Here is a 13,485-nt window from a genome sequence, read left to right on the forward strand (position 1 = left end):
TCTCTCTCAGAAGCCCTCTGGCTCTTCTCTCTCGTAACTACCTTCCCTCAGTTCTGCTTTTTTATCCTCCAGGCTTCAGCTCAAATCGGTCACTCCCTCATCTCTGCTGTCAGTATTTGAAGTCCTCTGGTAGCACCGCCCCCCCCCCCCCACCCTGTTGTATTTGGTTCCTGGTTGACATCTCACATCCTCCACTAGGCTGTGAGTTCCATAAGAAATGTCTTGTTTGTCTTTGTGTCCCACGTAGCTAGCACAATACCTGATACAGTCTGGAAAACATAAACATTTGTTGAGTGACTGTGCTTTCTCAGATACATGCCTGTAGGGCAGGGATACATTTCCTTTGCACTGTTGTTGGCCTGTAGGCTCTGGTGTCTGTACCAGAATTTTTTGACCTCCGTGCATTTTGGACTGGATAATGCCTTGTGGGAGAGCCGTCTGTGCCTTGCGGGAAGTTCGACAGCATCCCTGTCCTTTCCCCACTTAGATGCCAGTAACGCTGTCCTCCTCCTCTCTTGCCAGGATAATCAGACACTGTCAGATGTCCCCTGGGGGACAGAATCCCCCTCGGTGGAGAACCACCATTCTGGACAGTTCCTTGGTCAGTTGCAGTGCACCGCGGTGAGAAAGGGGCATTAACATGCCTGGGAAGTACGTTTCCTGAATTGCTGTGAAATGGCTTTTTAAGGCTGGTGCCGGCTGCACCCCTTGCAGCTGGAGAGAGTCCTAATGAACAGTTTTGTTGCTGATTAAGGGTAATGTGTTTCTCTTCTTTCCCTTCCCTGTGGCTGATGGACGTTCTTGAAGAACACTTGAGGAGAACGTCTACAGCATTGCCCTTTCTCTGGCACAGCGTTACAGTGTCTCCCGCTGGGAAGTTCTCATGACGCATTTGGAGTTCCTGTTCACGGACAGCGGGTAAGTGCACGATTCAGATGTACCTTTATTTCCGTGTCTGTCTTTTCTCAGTTCTACTTTAGAAGGATCTTGACCTTGTGAAGTGCAGTTTCACCTTTCCTTTTGACCTGGAGTAGACCAACATCTGTACATTCTCTCTTTATATGTCTCCTGATACACCCATATTCCAACAACAGTTTATTAGTTTTTGTTTTTCAGTAATAATAGCCCTGAGTTACTGTAATGTTGGTGTGTTTATTCAGAGGTTTCTTTTGTTTGTTTGTTTGCTTTTATTGAGAATCTACCGTGTACCAGGAACAGTGTTGATACTCAGGTTACAGTAGTCAGCAAACACTGGCATCCCAGCTGTCTTGGAACCTGTAGTCTAGTGTGGGCGACAGATTATAATTGGATGATGCTAAACAAATGACCACACGGGTGATAGTCTTATCTGTGATAAATATTGCACTGCACCGTTTTTAAAGTCCAGTAATAGGTTCAAATAAATGTTTGTTATGCACATTGGCATTTAAAAAATATCTTGGCATTTTATTAAATATCTTTTTCCTTTCATTGAATGTTACATAAAAGGGTATCATATCTATATAAGCAGGATTGGTCCATTGGTCTGAATTTATTATAAATTATCAGGCAATCTAGTAACGTGCAAGACTGTTCACAGCATATCATTATATCTGATAGCAGTGTGATTATGGAGACGCACAGCAATTACAAAAGCAGGAAATCATTACCGCCTGGCATCATTACTCGTGAGTGACAAAACACCTAATATTGATTTAGCAAGTGGTGTTTGGTGCCCCTCATTCCTTACTTAAAAGATGTGGTTCGCCTTACTGTTTAATCACACTTGGTAAGACAGGCATTTGAAACCAGCCTTGTTAATAGAATAGAGATTGCCCAACATTTACTTGTTGAGTCAATGCCTATGAGAAGTTAATAGGTCAGAAAAATAATGTTCCTTTCCTGAAGATTTTTGCTTTTCTGTCCCTTTAAAAAGTCATTTTCCCTGAAAAGTTGATTTTCCTGTAATTTTACATTCTCTTTCCTGTTGGTTGAGTTTGGAGATATTCCCTGCCCAGCTCACATACAGAGGGGCGCACTCCGTCTTGGGTGAGGCAGCATTATGCAGTGGAGCATAAGCCTTCAAATCACCGTAGCTGGATCAAATACTAACTGTCAGTCTCTAGCTGTATGTCCCGATGCAAGGTAATTCAGTTCTCGGGAATTTATTTTCCTCAACTCTAAGGGATAACAAAAATTAAATGACTTCACGGTAAAATATCAAACCTGCACCCCTTTTCACATGACCAGTACATCATTACTGGCAGTTATTCCTGGAATTTTACTCCTGTGAGAAGGAGATAATCATCGTAAACACCCATACTTGAATTCTTGGTCTCCTTCTTCCCCTTATTTCCCCCGCGCCCCATTGTTTTCTTCTTAGTCATTGTAAATATCAGTGATGACTTTGAGTGGCCACGTGTGCCTGGCGTCCCTTCCAGCTGGCACACCCCGGCTGTTCTGCAGGGCATGTTCAGCTCCCCATGCTCAGGGCTGATGTATATCTATCACTCATTACGGCCTCGGTGGCCAACTTCACTTCTGGGCTGTTCTGGATGTTTTAGAAGAGGGACGTTTTAGAAGAGACCAGCAGAAATACTTATACCATCAACTACCAGTGTATGCGTGGCTTAGCATGAGGGCACGGGTTTTGGAGTCTGGCCACATTTGGTCCACATCTGCTGCCCATAACCCCAACTTTGTAGCTGTGAGCAAGCCTCTTAATCCTCTTGAGTCATTGTTTCCTCAGTGATCCGACCATTATCCTTGCCTTGTAAGGTTGTAAAGGTAAGAGAGGATCTGTGGAAAGTATATAGCCTGGCGGCTCTGTCATACTGTTGCGTTATTCCTGTTATTATTCTTGTCAATTCTGCTGACTCTGTGAGCATCTTTAAGTTTTGGACACAAGATCATTTTTAAAATACCAGAGGATGCTTCTAGACGATTGAATAGTACCACATTTGTTCACTCACTACATGTTATTATTTTTATAGTGTCTTCCTATTCTAAGCTTAGGTTTAAGTGCTGAATGAGACAGACACATTATTACCTTCACAAAGCTTATATTGTAATAGGGGAGATGTGCCCACTCTCAACACACACACACACACTCACACACATATGCACACACGCATGCACGCACTTGAAAATAGCCAAAAAGTAAATTGCTAGTCCTAGTAAGTACCATAAAGGAAGTGCACAAGTTGTAGATAGCAGTCTAGGCAGAGGGAACGGGTTCTGGAGCAGGAAAGATCTTGGTATTTTGCATAACTAAAGGAAAACCATTGTGGCTGGAGCACATGGCACCTTAGCACAGGAGAAGTAAGTAGGGGCCAGAACTCCCTTCGACTGTCATCCTTGGTGACACTTTCCGTTGTTTCCCTTCTTAATTAAACAGCAGATCTGAAGGCCTGCATCCTGCATTTTCATTTCACTCTGATAGCCACCTTTGAATCACCAGGTGATTACCCAAGTGTCAGAGATCATGATACCGCCTTCTCAGTCTCCTTTAGACGCGTGGCAAGGGGCCCCCTGGCGCATGGAACCTGCCTGCACTCTTCTATTTTTCACAATCAGTTTCATATTCTTTGGTAGGATTCTTTTGTTCTCAGGTACAGGGATGAACCAGGGCAAGTTCTAGCTGTGGGAGGATGAATAAACTGTAAGGCATCTGTCTCTTTCTGAATTGAAACAGAAGATACACAGGACATGTGTCCCAGGATTGCTGCTGCTCAGAGGCAGAATTGTGTCCACACGGCCACACTGTAAAGGATTCTAAATCGTGGCCTTTTCTCTGTCTCCTCCCTTAAGGAAGCCTGGCTTGGTTGAGGAGTTAGTGTGAGAATAGTTAGCGTATAGAGAGAGGATTTAAGGTAGCTCGGCTTACTAAAAGTAGCTCGTAACATTGAAAATTAGGATAAAATAAAAACTCAGGACCAGGAAAAAAAAATCCATATTAGAGTAGGAAGTTTGAATATAGATATTCAGGTCATAGGCCTTCTGTAGTCGTTAAATTTGGTTTTGATCTTTCTTTTGGCCTAAGGGCAGGGGGTTGTGGATCATGACCCACACACTGATTTGCATTGTGCCTAAGAAGAAACCTGCCATTCCTAAGAATGGAAGAACTGATTACCACCATTACCAAAATGGAAGCCGTTCCTTGCATACATCTGCAACCTTCCTTTCCATGTTGTGACCATTAAGGCCACTTCTCTCCCAAATTGTCAAAAGCTCCTGACACTGGCATAAAATGTAAGCAAGACAATGCACTTTGGCTTGTTTCCATCTGGTGGAAAGTGCTCAGACTCTGAATCCTGGGTTCAAACTCTGGCTCTGTGACTTCCTACTAAAGTGTTCTTGCCAGGTAGACACGTTGCTTCAGCCCTGTATGTATTAGGTTTCCTTGCCTGCAAAATGAGTTTTCTCATTCCATTTGACTGGACTGCTGTGAGATTTCAGAGATTTATACAAAATACCTGACATGTGGTAGGTGCTCAAAAAACAGCTGTTGTTAATTCTGGAAACAGATCATATACACCAAACCCATCCTATGACCAGTATTAGCCCAACATTGTACGTCTTATCTTTGAATATTTATTTTTCAAGTCAACATTAATTATAAGGTATCTGCTTTGTGAGAAATAAATGATCTGACATGGCACTTAACATCTAAATGCTCAGTAAATGGTACCTATTCATCTATTTCTGTGCTGTGATGTCTTTGAAAATATTTTTTTGTTAGGTAATAATATGAGACTATGTAAACCAGTGAAAATCTAAGGTGTCAGGATTGTCGTTGTAGAGGAGACAAAGCCTATTCTCATGGCCTGCCCCATCATGCTCTGTTCATATACAACATTCCGCAGAGGATCTGAGTAGTTGTATGACAAGAAATAGACAGAGATGCTCATTATTGGTCATCTCATCAACCGTGTAGGTGAACTTGTAAAATTAAATTCCATTTTTCATTTTACAAAGACTTGGCCAAAATGTTGGCAAAACTGAAAAATGCCACGACTATTTTGACCTTATTTTCTCTTTGTAGTCCCATGTGCAACTGTCAGGCAGCATTGCACATCAAGTCGGCCACGTCAAGTTCATTCTGAGCATTTGTGTGGTAAATACCTTGGATTGTTTCCCTCAGGTCAGAGTAGTTATAACTTAGAGGGTAGAATTGTCTCTTTGCACAGGCATCAGTGGAGGAACCCTGTTCGCTCATGATCAGGGTCATGAATTTGGACCCATATGTCTTTAAACTTTTAGGATTAGTCTTTGGCGGAAATGCCTGGAAGTTAGTACATCTGGACTGTGTGAAGCCATATCCCCATCCCTTTGTCTCTGCCTTTCCCAGCTGCCGTCTGCCTTCTCCTGTCCCACCGTCCTTTTTCCTTCCTTTCCTCTTCTCGGTATTGTTCAGACAGGTAATAGAACTTTATTATCAATCAGTCTCAGACTGAGTAAAGAAAAACATATTTAAATAAATTTGTTTTCCTATTTGAATATAAGTTCTTTCAATACATGCTGTTCTTGAATCACATTTTTGGGTGATTGACAACTTGAAGCCATTACAGAACACTAATCAAAGGATTAGTGCTATTAATTTATTCCTTGTGCACCGGGTACAACTCATGCTAGTTTCTTCCTTTAGTTAATCTCTGAAAGTTAAATATGCATTATACATATAAGCTGCTTTATGGCTAAAACTTGGCTCAAGATAAAGCACTTAAACTGTTTTCAAGGGTAATCATTAATTTGATTAGTGAAAAGTCCATAGTGGTCTCATGGTATTTCTTCGTATTCTCTTGAATGTGGGTTCTTTGGAATTGTTTTCCAAGCAGAGTTTTCATTTCTTGTTCCAAAGGGAAGATAACAGCTTCTTTCAATGGAAACTATTAAAATGGGTTATTGATTACTGGCGTCTATAAAAGATCTTAGCACATTGTAATTTACTGAAGAGGCAGGTTTTGGCATTTAATCATGTATCACTAAAGGTATTCCAGATCTCTCTTGACAAGATAAGTAGGTAAAATTGCACATCGGACAAACCGAATTGTAGGCACAGAAGAATAAGTGGGTGGGCAAAGGGGAAAGTCGTGTTGGTTAGGAGAGACTATATTCAGAATGAAGCCAATCACCAGTGAACTAAAACTGTTAGGGCTTAATCACTGACCACTTTGTAGATGAGTCTATCTCAAGTATTCTGTTGATCAGGGTGTTAAGAATGAAGTATGACAGGAGAACTCTTTGAGAGTATTGCCGCTGGGAGAGAGAACTAATGTTCATTACAGAAAAACTCCTGTTTTTGACATGGTTGGTACTGCAGACACTTGACCTTCATTAGTCAAAGGCTACTTTGTGATGAGCTGAGCAGAACACAAGCCAAGTCCAAACAGATGTGGACCCTTTGTCTTAAGCAGGTCGCTTAACCTCTCTGATGGCAGTCTCTCGTCTGTAGGTTGGTAATTACTTAGATTTCACTTGCCTTGCTTAGGAATCAGCCTAAGAAGTGCATGTGTGTTCCCCTACCCCCTCCATTGGCATGCTGTTCTGCCTGCAAGTTTTCATCCATATGACCTGTCTTCATGGGGTTACACGGTTTGCTGTTTACTGCAGACTTCGTTTTACAAATTATGCAGAAACATCAGAAATTCTGTGAATCGCGTTCATACACGACTGAGCGTACAGTATATTTCAGAGGTGACATTGCATATTTTGAATAGTGATAGTATCAAGGTTGCTTTCTGACCAGCCATTCATTTATACTCATTTGTTGTACAGACCTTGTGCTTTCTTGTCTCGATACCTCTGTTAAACTCTTTTTGCTTCATTCCTTTTTTCAGTGCCAAGCTCAAGTGCTTCCTTCAGTAAGCCTTCTGTTAACATTGACATTTACCTCCTCTCAAGATACAGCTTTAGTGATCCTACTGTCAATTAGAATATGGTTGTGTGGCCTTTGTCCTTACCGTTATTTTGCATTGTGCTTTAACTCTTAAGTATTTAGAACTCAACTAGTTTTTCAAACTGCTGGGTAGAGCTCTGTGTTGTCAATCTTTTTTTTTTTTCTTTTAAGTTTATTTATTTATTTTGAGAGACAGGGAGAGAGAGAGAATCCCAGCCAAGCTCCACGCTGGAAGTGTGGCTCAAACCCAGGAGCCATGAGATCATAACCTGAGCTGAAAGCAACAGTTGGACGCTTAACCGACTCAGCCACCCAGGCGCCCCTGTTGTAAATCTTTATACTCTCGCCCCGCGACGAGCAGGGTGCCTGGTCCCTGGAGGACACCTACGTTTTGTTCATCCACCCATCTGTTTGGCATTCATAAGACACATGTTGAATGTTTCCTTTTTACCACACACTGGTGTTTGGAACTAAGAAACTAAAGACGAAGATAGGGTATCATCTTTTCCATCAAGTGGTACGTAGCCTAGTGAGGGAGACAGACAAGGTAATGAAAAGTCACAGCACGTTATGAGTGCCAGAAGAGAAGGATGCTCAGAGGAGGCAGTCGGGGACATTTTTATAGACTGGGGACATTTTTATAGATGTTTGAACTATGTCTTAATAGAAAAACAGAGTTTCTCGAGAAGTGACAGTTAAAAGAGTATTTAAAAAAATTACTTGATATTTTCACTTTATGGATTGCTGCTGGTATCCCAAGTATCCTCACACCCTTATAAAAATTTTAAAACATAATTTGTATTAACTTTATGTCCTTAAACCAAAAAACATGTCTTGGCACTTCCTAAAAGTGGGAATTCCATTAAATAGGGCATCATATTTCAGAGATGCTGCTTTTCAGTTGTATGTGATCTAACTTTGATTCCGCCAGAAGTCTCCCTGGCACCCCTCGCAGCCTTTGTATGCTACTGCTGAATGCCCCGGAGACTGGACATTTCTATGAGTGCTGACTTACTCTGCACGGGGCATCAGGGTTACACCGGGCTGGAGGCATCATGTTCTGTCCGGGGAGAAGCCAAGACCAAAATTAAGTCTTCCCCTTTATCCCCGGAAATAAAAACTGATTGACCAAACTAAGACTCCTTAAAAATTGTTTGCAGTACTTTAACCTTAAATGACCTTTTTTTATTACATTATAAAGACCTCTAAATCACGGTGAAAATACCAAGAAGTGTGTTCATTCTAATGGCATTCATTACCACAGATAAGTCAAGTGAACATATCTGTTCTTTCCCATTTTAATTCTCTTTGAACACAGTATCAAATGTGGGTGTATTGAATAGCAGTTCGGGGCTCTTGGGTGTCAAACTTATATGCCTCAAAGTTGGACTTGTTTCTTCTCCCCCACCATTTCCTAAATTCCTGAAACAATAAGGTTGTTTACATTTCTATAATGAAGCTCAGATTTTAAGTGTTTCTTGTGACATGAATAAATAATGCCTAACGGAAGCTGACAAGTCTGGGTTCATCTCTTGGATGTTAAGTGTTGGGTGACTCTCCCATCTGAAGGAATGTGAACCCTACTTCACAGGGTTGCTGTGACCCATATGAGAGGATGCGAAAATTGTATAATACTAAGCATTTAACACTCCTATTTGCCCTTATATAAACAGCCCACATTCTGGTGGTTTGCTGAAATTGATTGACAAGAAGAAGGGACTTGTAAGAAGTGGCCTGTCTTTTTCAGTCAGGGGAAAAAACAACAACAACAAATTGTTTACTAAAGGGACCAAACCTTAACACAATTTCTTTGTCCTTAATTTCAGTTTGTCCACAGTAGAAATTGAAAATCGAGCCCAAGCCCTTCATCTCTTTGAGACTTTGAAGACTGATCCTGAAGCCTTTCACAAGCACATGGTCAAGTATATTTACCCCGCTATAGGTGGCTTTGATCACGAAAGGTTGCTATATTATTTCTCTCTTCTGGAAAGCTGTGGCTGTGCAGATTTGGGGCAATATGCCATTAAGCCAGAAACGCACATTCGGCTGCTGAAGAAATTTAAGGTCGTTGCTGCAGGTAAGACGATCCTTTCCCTGCTTGAACTCATTCTTTAAACTAAAGCCAGGAATTAATTTTTTTGTGCACAGTCATGTTTGTGCATTTTGTGACTGGCAGAGACCAGAAATCACAGGATCTGATGCTAATTGACTTTAGTTATTATCTTTGCAACTCCTTTACTTACTGTTTAAGGAATTAAATACCAAAGAAACTATAAGAGACCTATTGAAAGTCACACATTGACTTTGTCTTACTGTAGGCCTGGTGCTGAGATCTGGAGTTTTTGACTAATCCTCCAGAGGTCTGTTCCCTACTCCCAGTGGTTCTATTTTATCTATAGAAAGGACAGGGCTGGGACACTTCACATTTGGCAATTTGACCGAATTTCACCTCACTGGAGACTCTGTGTTTTAAGGATGTGTGAAACCCTTAAAATAAGAGCATTTGCACCTTTGATAAATGGTGGCAGTCTTTAGAATGGTACCCCTGTCTCTCTAAGCTCCTAACTAAGACGTTAAACACATTAATACCTCTCCAGTCTGTATAATACTTTATAATTTACTTTGAAATCTATATTCATTCAATACTTAAAACAGTTGTGAGAATTTATTTCAGTCTGTCAGTGGTTTACCGAGTAGCCAAATTAGAAGCTGGACCAGATGGAAGAAAAGGAGCAAAATTGCATCCCTGCCTGCAGGTAGTTGGTGGGATGGCAGATGAACTATGGGGAAATAGAATGCAGTGCGATGAGCATGCCGGTCAAAGGAAATATAGGTACCGTGGAAGGACGTAGAAGGATGGAGGAAGCCAGGGGATAAGCCCTCTCCAGCGTGCACGCCTGAGGCACCTGAGGAAACCTGAGGCACGCGGAAGCGGGCGGCCTGTGGAGGACCGCACAGCTGACCGCCTCGCAGGCTGGGACAGGAGCTCACATCTTTTGATCTCTGTAATCGACAGAATATCTGCTATAAATTGGTAGATAAAATTTTCCCTTCAGCAGTCCAGAGGGCTGTGTGTGTGTGTGTGTGTGTGTGTGTGTGTGTGTGTGTGTGTGTGTGAAAGCTCCTGTATGTTTATGTTGGAAAGAACCCACTCCCTTTCTTTCTTTTCGTTCTTTAGGTCTTAATTACAAAAAGCTGACCGATGACAGCACGAATCCTCTTGAAGCCCTGGAGCCAGTTCTTTCAAGTCAGAATATCTTATCTATTTCCAAACTTGTTCCCAAAATCCCCGCAAAGGATGGACACATGCTTTCCCCGAGCTCTCTGTACGCCATCTGGCTGCAGAAGCTGTTCTGGACTGGAGACCCGCACCTCATTAAACAAGTCCCGGAGTCCTCACCCGAGTGGCTCCGCGCCTATGACGTCTGCGTGAAGTACTTTGATCGCCTCCACCCGGGCGACCTCCTCACGGTGGTGGATGCCATTACATTTTCTCCGAAAGCTGTGACCAAGGTAACTGAAAAGATCGTTGAAAGGGCATTGAATGCTGTAGAAGAAACCAAAACGGCTCTTAAATCCAGTAGATTGTTTTTGTTCCCGTTCTTGGGATGGAGAATACTTAACATGTTTGACGTTTTCGTTTTTGGCTAAGCGCGAGATGTTCTAATTGGGAAATCATTTGCCTCTGTCACAGATGTGCAAGTAGTCTAAATCTGACTTGACTCTTTCTAATTCACGTGTGCGTCTTGTACACGTTACGGTCCTCCTGCGTCACAGTGAATACGCCACCTTGTTCTTTCCAGTTGCGAAGTGGGAAGCACGTCCAGTGCCCCACCCACATTACCTGCTTTCAGTGGCAGGCCGACAGCTCAGCTGTGGTGAAATCGAGCCCCTAAAAATTTTTGCATGAATTCCATGTAGTGTATGACTTGGTGATAGAATTATCCACGGAAGTCTCTGTAGACATTTTCTAATGTCTGCTCCACGCTTAGGTCTGAGCACCTTTAACTGGACTCCCAATTCCTGCTCTGGATCCTTCAACAATACCTAGTTTCATACAGAGTAAATAAATAATGTGAGTCCTTCTCCTTCTCTTCCTGCCGTCTCGGGACCTTACTGTAAAACAAAATTCTCGCTGTTTGGTGGCGGGGAATGTCTCTCCCGAAAAAACCTCCCACCTGTGGTCTCAACTGCTGAACTCTGTTGCCTTTGGAACTTTTTCCTCCTCTGCTTGCCGGTCTTGGCTGCTGCTCTCCCCGTCTCCAAGCTGGCAAGTCTGCCCAGTACCCTATCACAAGTACTTTTAAACTTTTTTTTTTTTTTAAAGTTTATTTATTTTGAGAGTGAGAGTGAGCAGGGTAGGGACAGATAGAGAGGGAGAGAGAGAATCCCAAGCCTGATGCAGGGCTCGATCCCACGAACCATGAGATCAAGACCTGAGCAGAAATCAAGAGTCGGACACTTAAGACTGAACCATCCAGGTGCCCCACTATCGCAAGTACTTTTTTTTTTCTTTTGGAAAAAAGAGAGTTTTGGAGATACAGTTCTTTTGAATCTCTTTTGGAGATGCATTCCTTGTTTGTTTGTTTTTTTTTATATTACAAGTATTTTTCACATGGCTCATATTAGCCTGAAAATTTAGTGTAAAGGCTAAGAATTCAAGTCATTCATTTGGAGGTTGATACAGGTAGAGGTTCAAACATCTGTGGGGAATTCTAGTTCTAACTAACTTATTCGATTAACAGTTGTGGTTGGAACCAAGGACCTCATCACTGACTATTAGAACTCAAGCACTTTAGTTAATAACTTGGTTTTAAATTTTGCAAGCACTGCAGGGACGCCTGGATGGCTCAGTTGGTTAAGCGTCCGACTTCAGCTCAGGTCATAATCTCACGGTTTGCGAGTTCGAGCCCCATATTGGGCTCTGTGCTGACAGCTCAGAGCCTGGAGCCTGCTTTGGATTCTGCGTCTCCCTCTCTCTGCCCCTCCCCTGCTCACATTTTCTCTCTTTCTCTCTCAAAAATAAACAAACATTAAAATCAAGAAATTTTACAAGCACTGCTATGCAAAGGAAATGATCGTTTTTGTTGTTTCCAAGGAAGCAACTAAAAATGATTTTAAAGGAAGATAGCATCATATATTTGAAAAGAGTATGTGTTTCAAGTCCTTTGAACCTGGTTTTGAACTTTGAACCTGCAACTTAATAGCTCTGTGGTTTAGACTGAGGAATCTGGTAGACCTCTCCCTCTTTGTGGCTGAGTAATCTGTGGTACAGATATATTATTACCCCCATTTTGACAGGTGAGGAAAGTGAGGCCTACAAAGTTAATTTGGTAATAGAGGAGCCACAGCGTGAAGTCGAGAAGGCTTTTTTCCAGAGTCCTTGCTCTTAACCCCCGAACTGTACTGTATGTGAGGAGCCCTGGAACCAGCAGCTAGAGTCAAGGGCCTGGGGCCATTGTAGGAGCTGTAGGGGAGCAGGGCCCAGAGAGCCCCGGGGACATTCAGTCCAAGTGGAGTAGCCTGTCCTGGGATGTGCCCAGAGCAGGGCTGAGTCTGAACAAAGAAGGGTGGGCAGGAACCTGGCAAGTATGGGAAAAAGGCAAGAGTCCAACAAACGTGGGTTTGGAATCTCCCGGAATGAGAAGAGGGCTGGAGTCCAAGGAAGTACACATGCAGGGAAGGGAAGGAACCAAGTGGGGAGTTGAGGTGCAAGGAAAAGGCTCCAGAGGTGGGACCATGAACTGGCTACAGGAGCTGGACAAGCAAACAGACCAGGCAGGAAGCCAGGAAGACAGGGGGGTGGGGGGGCTGGGGGGGCTCACTCTAAGGCCGTTTCTTTCCCCTCAGCCTGATGTGGGTTTTCAATGCTTTACGTGAGGGCAGGACAAAGAGTAGCATGCCATCGCCGAGGCCACGTGCTAAATGGAAGGGGACAGATGAGTCTAGATTTCCAGCAGCAGTGATTTGCTCAGGATTCAACGTAAGATGTGGACGTAGAATCCACTCTGAGTTTGAGCTGTTATTTATGATGTTTCAAGTCCGATGACTTTCGGTTACAGCACATTCTCCAACCACCTGAAAACGTATGACCCAATTGTCTGTGCACTTTTCCTGAGGAGAACATGTCTGGCTGACCCAGTAAACAGTGAGTCAATAACTATGGCATTGCTTTCTCTCCATTCAGATGGTGTCATCCTTAGCAAGATACCCTTGTGTAGTCAACTATCTCGAGGCGCCTGGCTGGTTCAGTAGGAAAGAGCATGTGACTCTTGATCTTGGGGTTATGGGTTTGAGCCCCACATTGGGGACAGAGATTGCTTAAATAAATATAAAAAAAAGAGATGGTTTTCTACTGAGTCAGGCAAGCTACAGGAAAATGAGAGAGAAGAGTTTAAAATTAATTTTACATCTTTGGTCTAGCTATTTTTCCTCATGTTGTTAATTGGCAAGCTTTCAGTTTTCCTTTGAGAGAGGAAGAGTATAAAGTTTAGGTACAGTGCTTGCTTGAAGTCCCACAGTACTGTGCCAGAGAGAGAGAGAGACAGAGAGCGAGAGAAATTCAAATTGAAATACAACCCTTACATGTCAGAGGACACGTTTGGAAA

General features: G+C 42.7%; 1 protein-coding gene across 3 annotated transcripts in view; it reads left to right on the plus strand.

Annotated features, from left to right (window-relative positions):
- NBAS (NBAS subunit of NRZ tethering complex) overlaps positions 1-13,485 on the plus strand; it is a 329,555-nt gene that overhangs the window by 230,181 nt on the left and 85,889 nt on the right. For all 3 annotated transcript variants that reach the window (XM_053891145.1, XM_019451545.2, XM_053891146.1), the window contains 3 exons: positions 808-918; positions 8,704-8,954; positions 10,056-10,390. In XM_053891145.1, coding sequence (XP_053747120.1) covers positions 808-918; positions 8,704-8,954; positions 10,056-10,390 — 697 coding nt within the window. The remainder of the gene's footprint in view (positions 1-807; positions 919-8,703; positions 8,955-10,055; positions 10,391-13,485) is intronic.

This window comes from Panthera pardus, unplaced genomic scaffold (genome assembly GCF_024362965.1).
Source record: "Panthera pardus isolate Hobbes unplaced genomic scaffold, ASM2436296v1 HiC_scaffold_26, whole genome shotgun sequence".
Taxonomy (NCBI): Eukaryota; Metazoa; Chordata; class Mammalia; order Carnivora; family Felidae; genus Panthera; species Panthera pardus.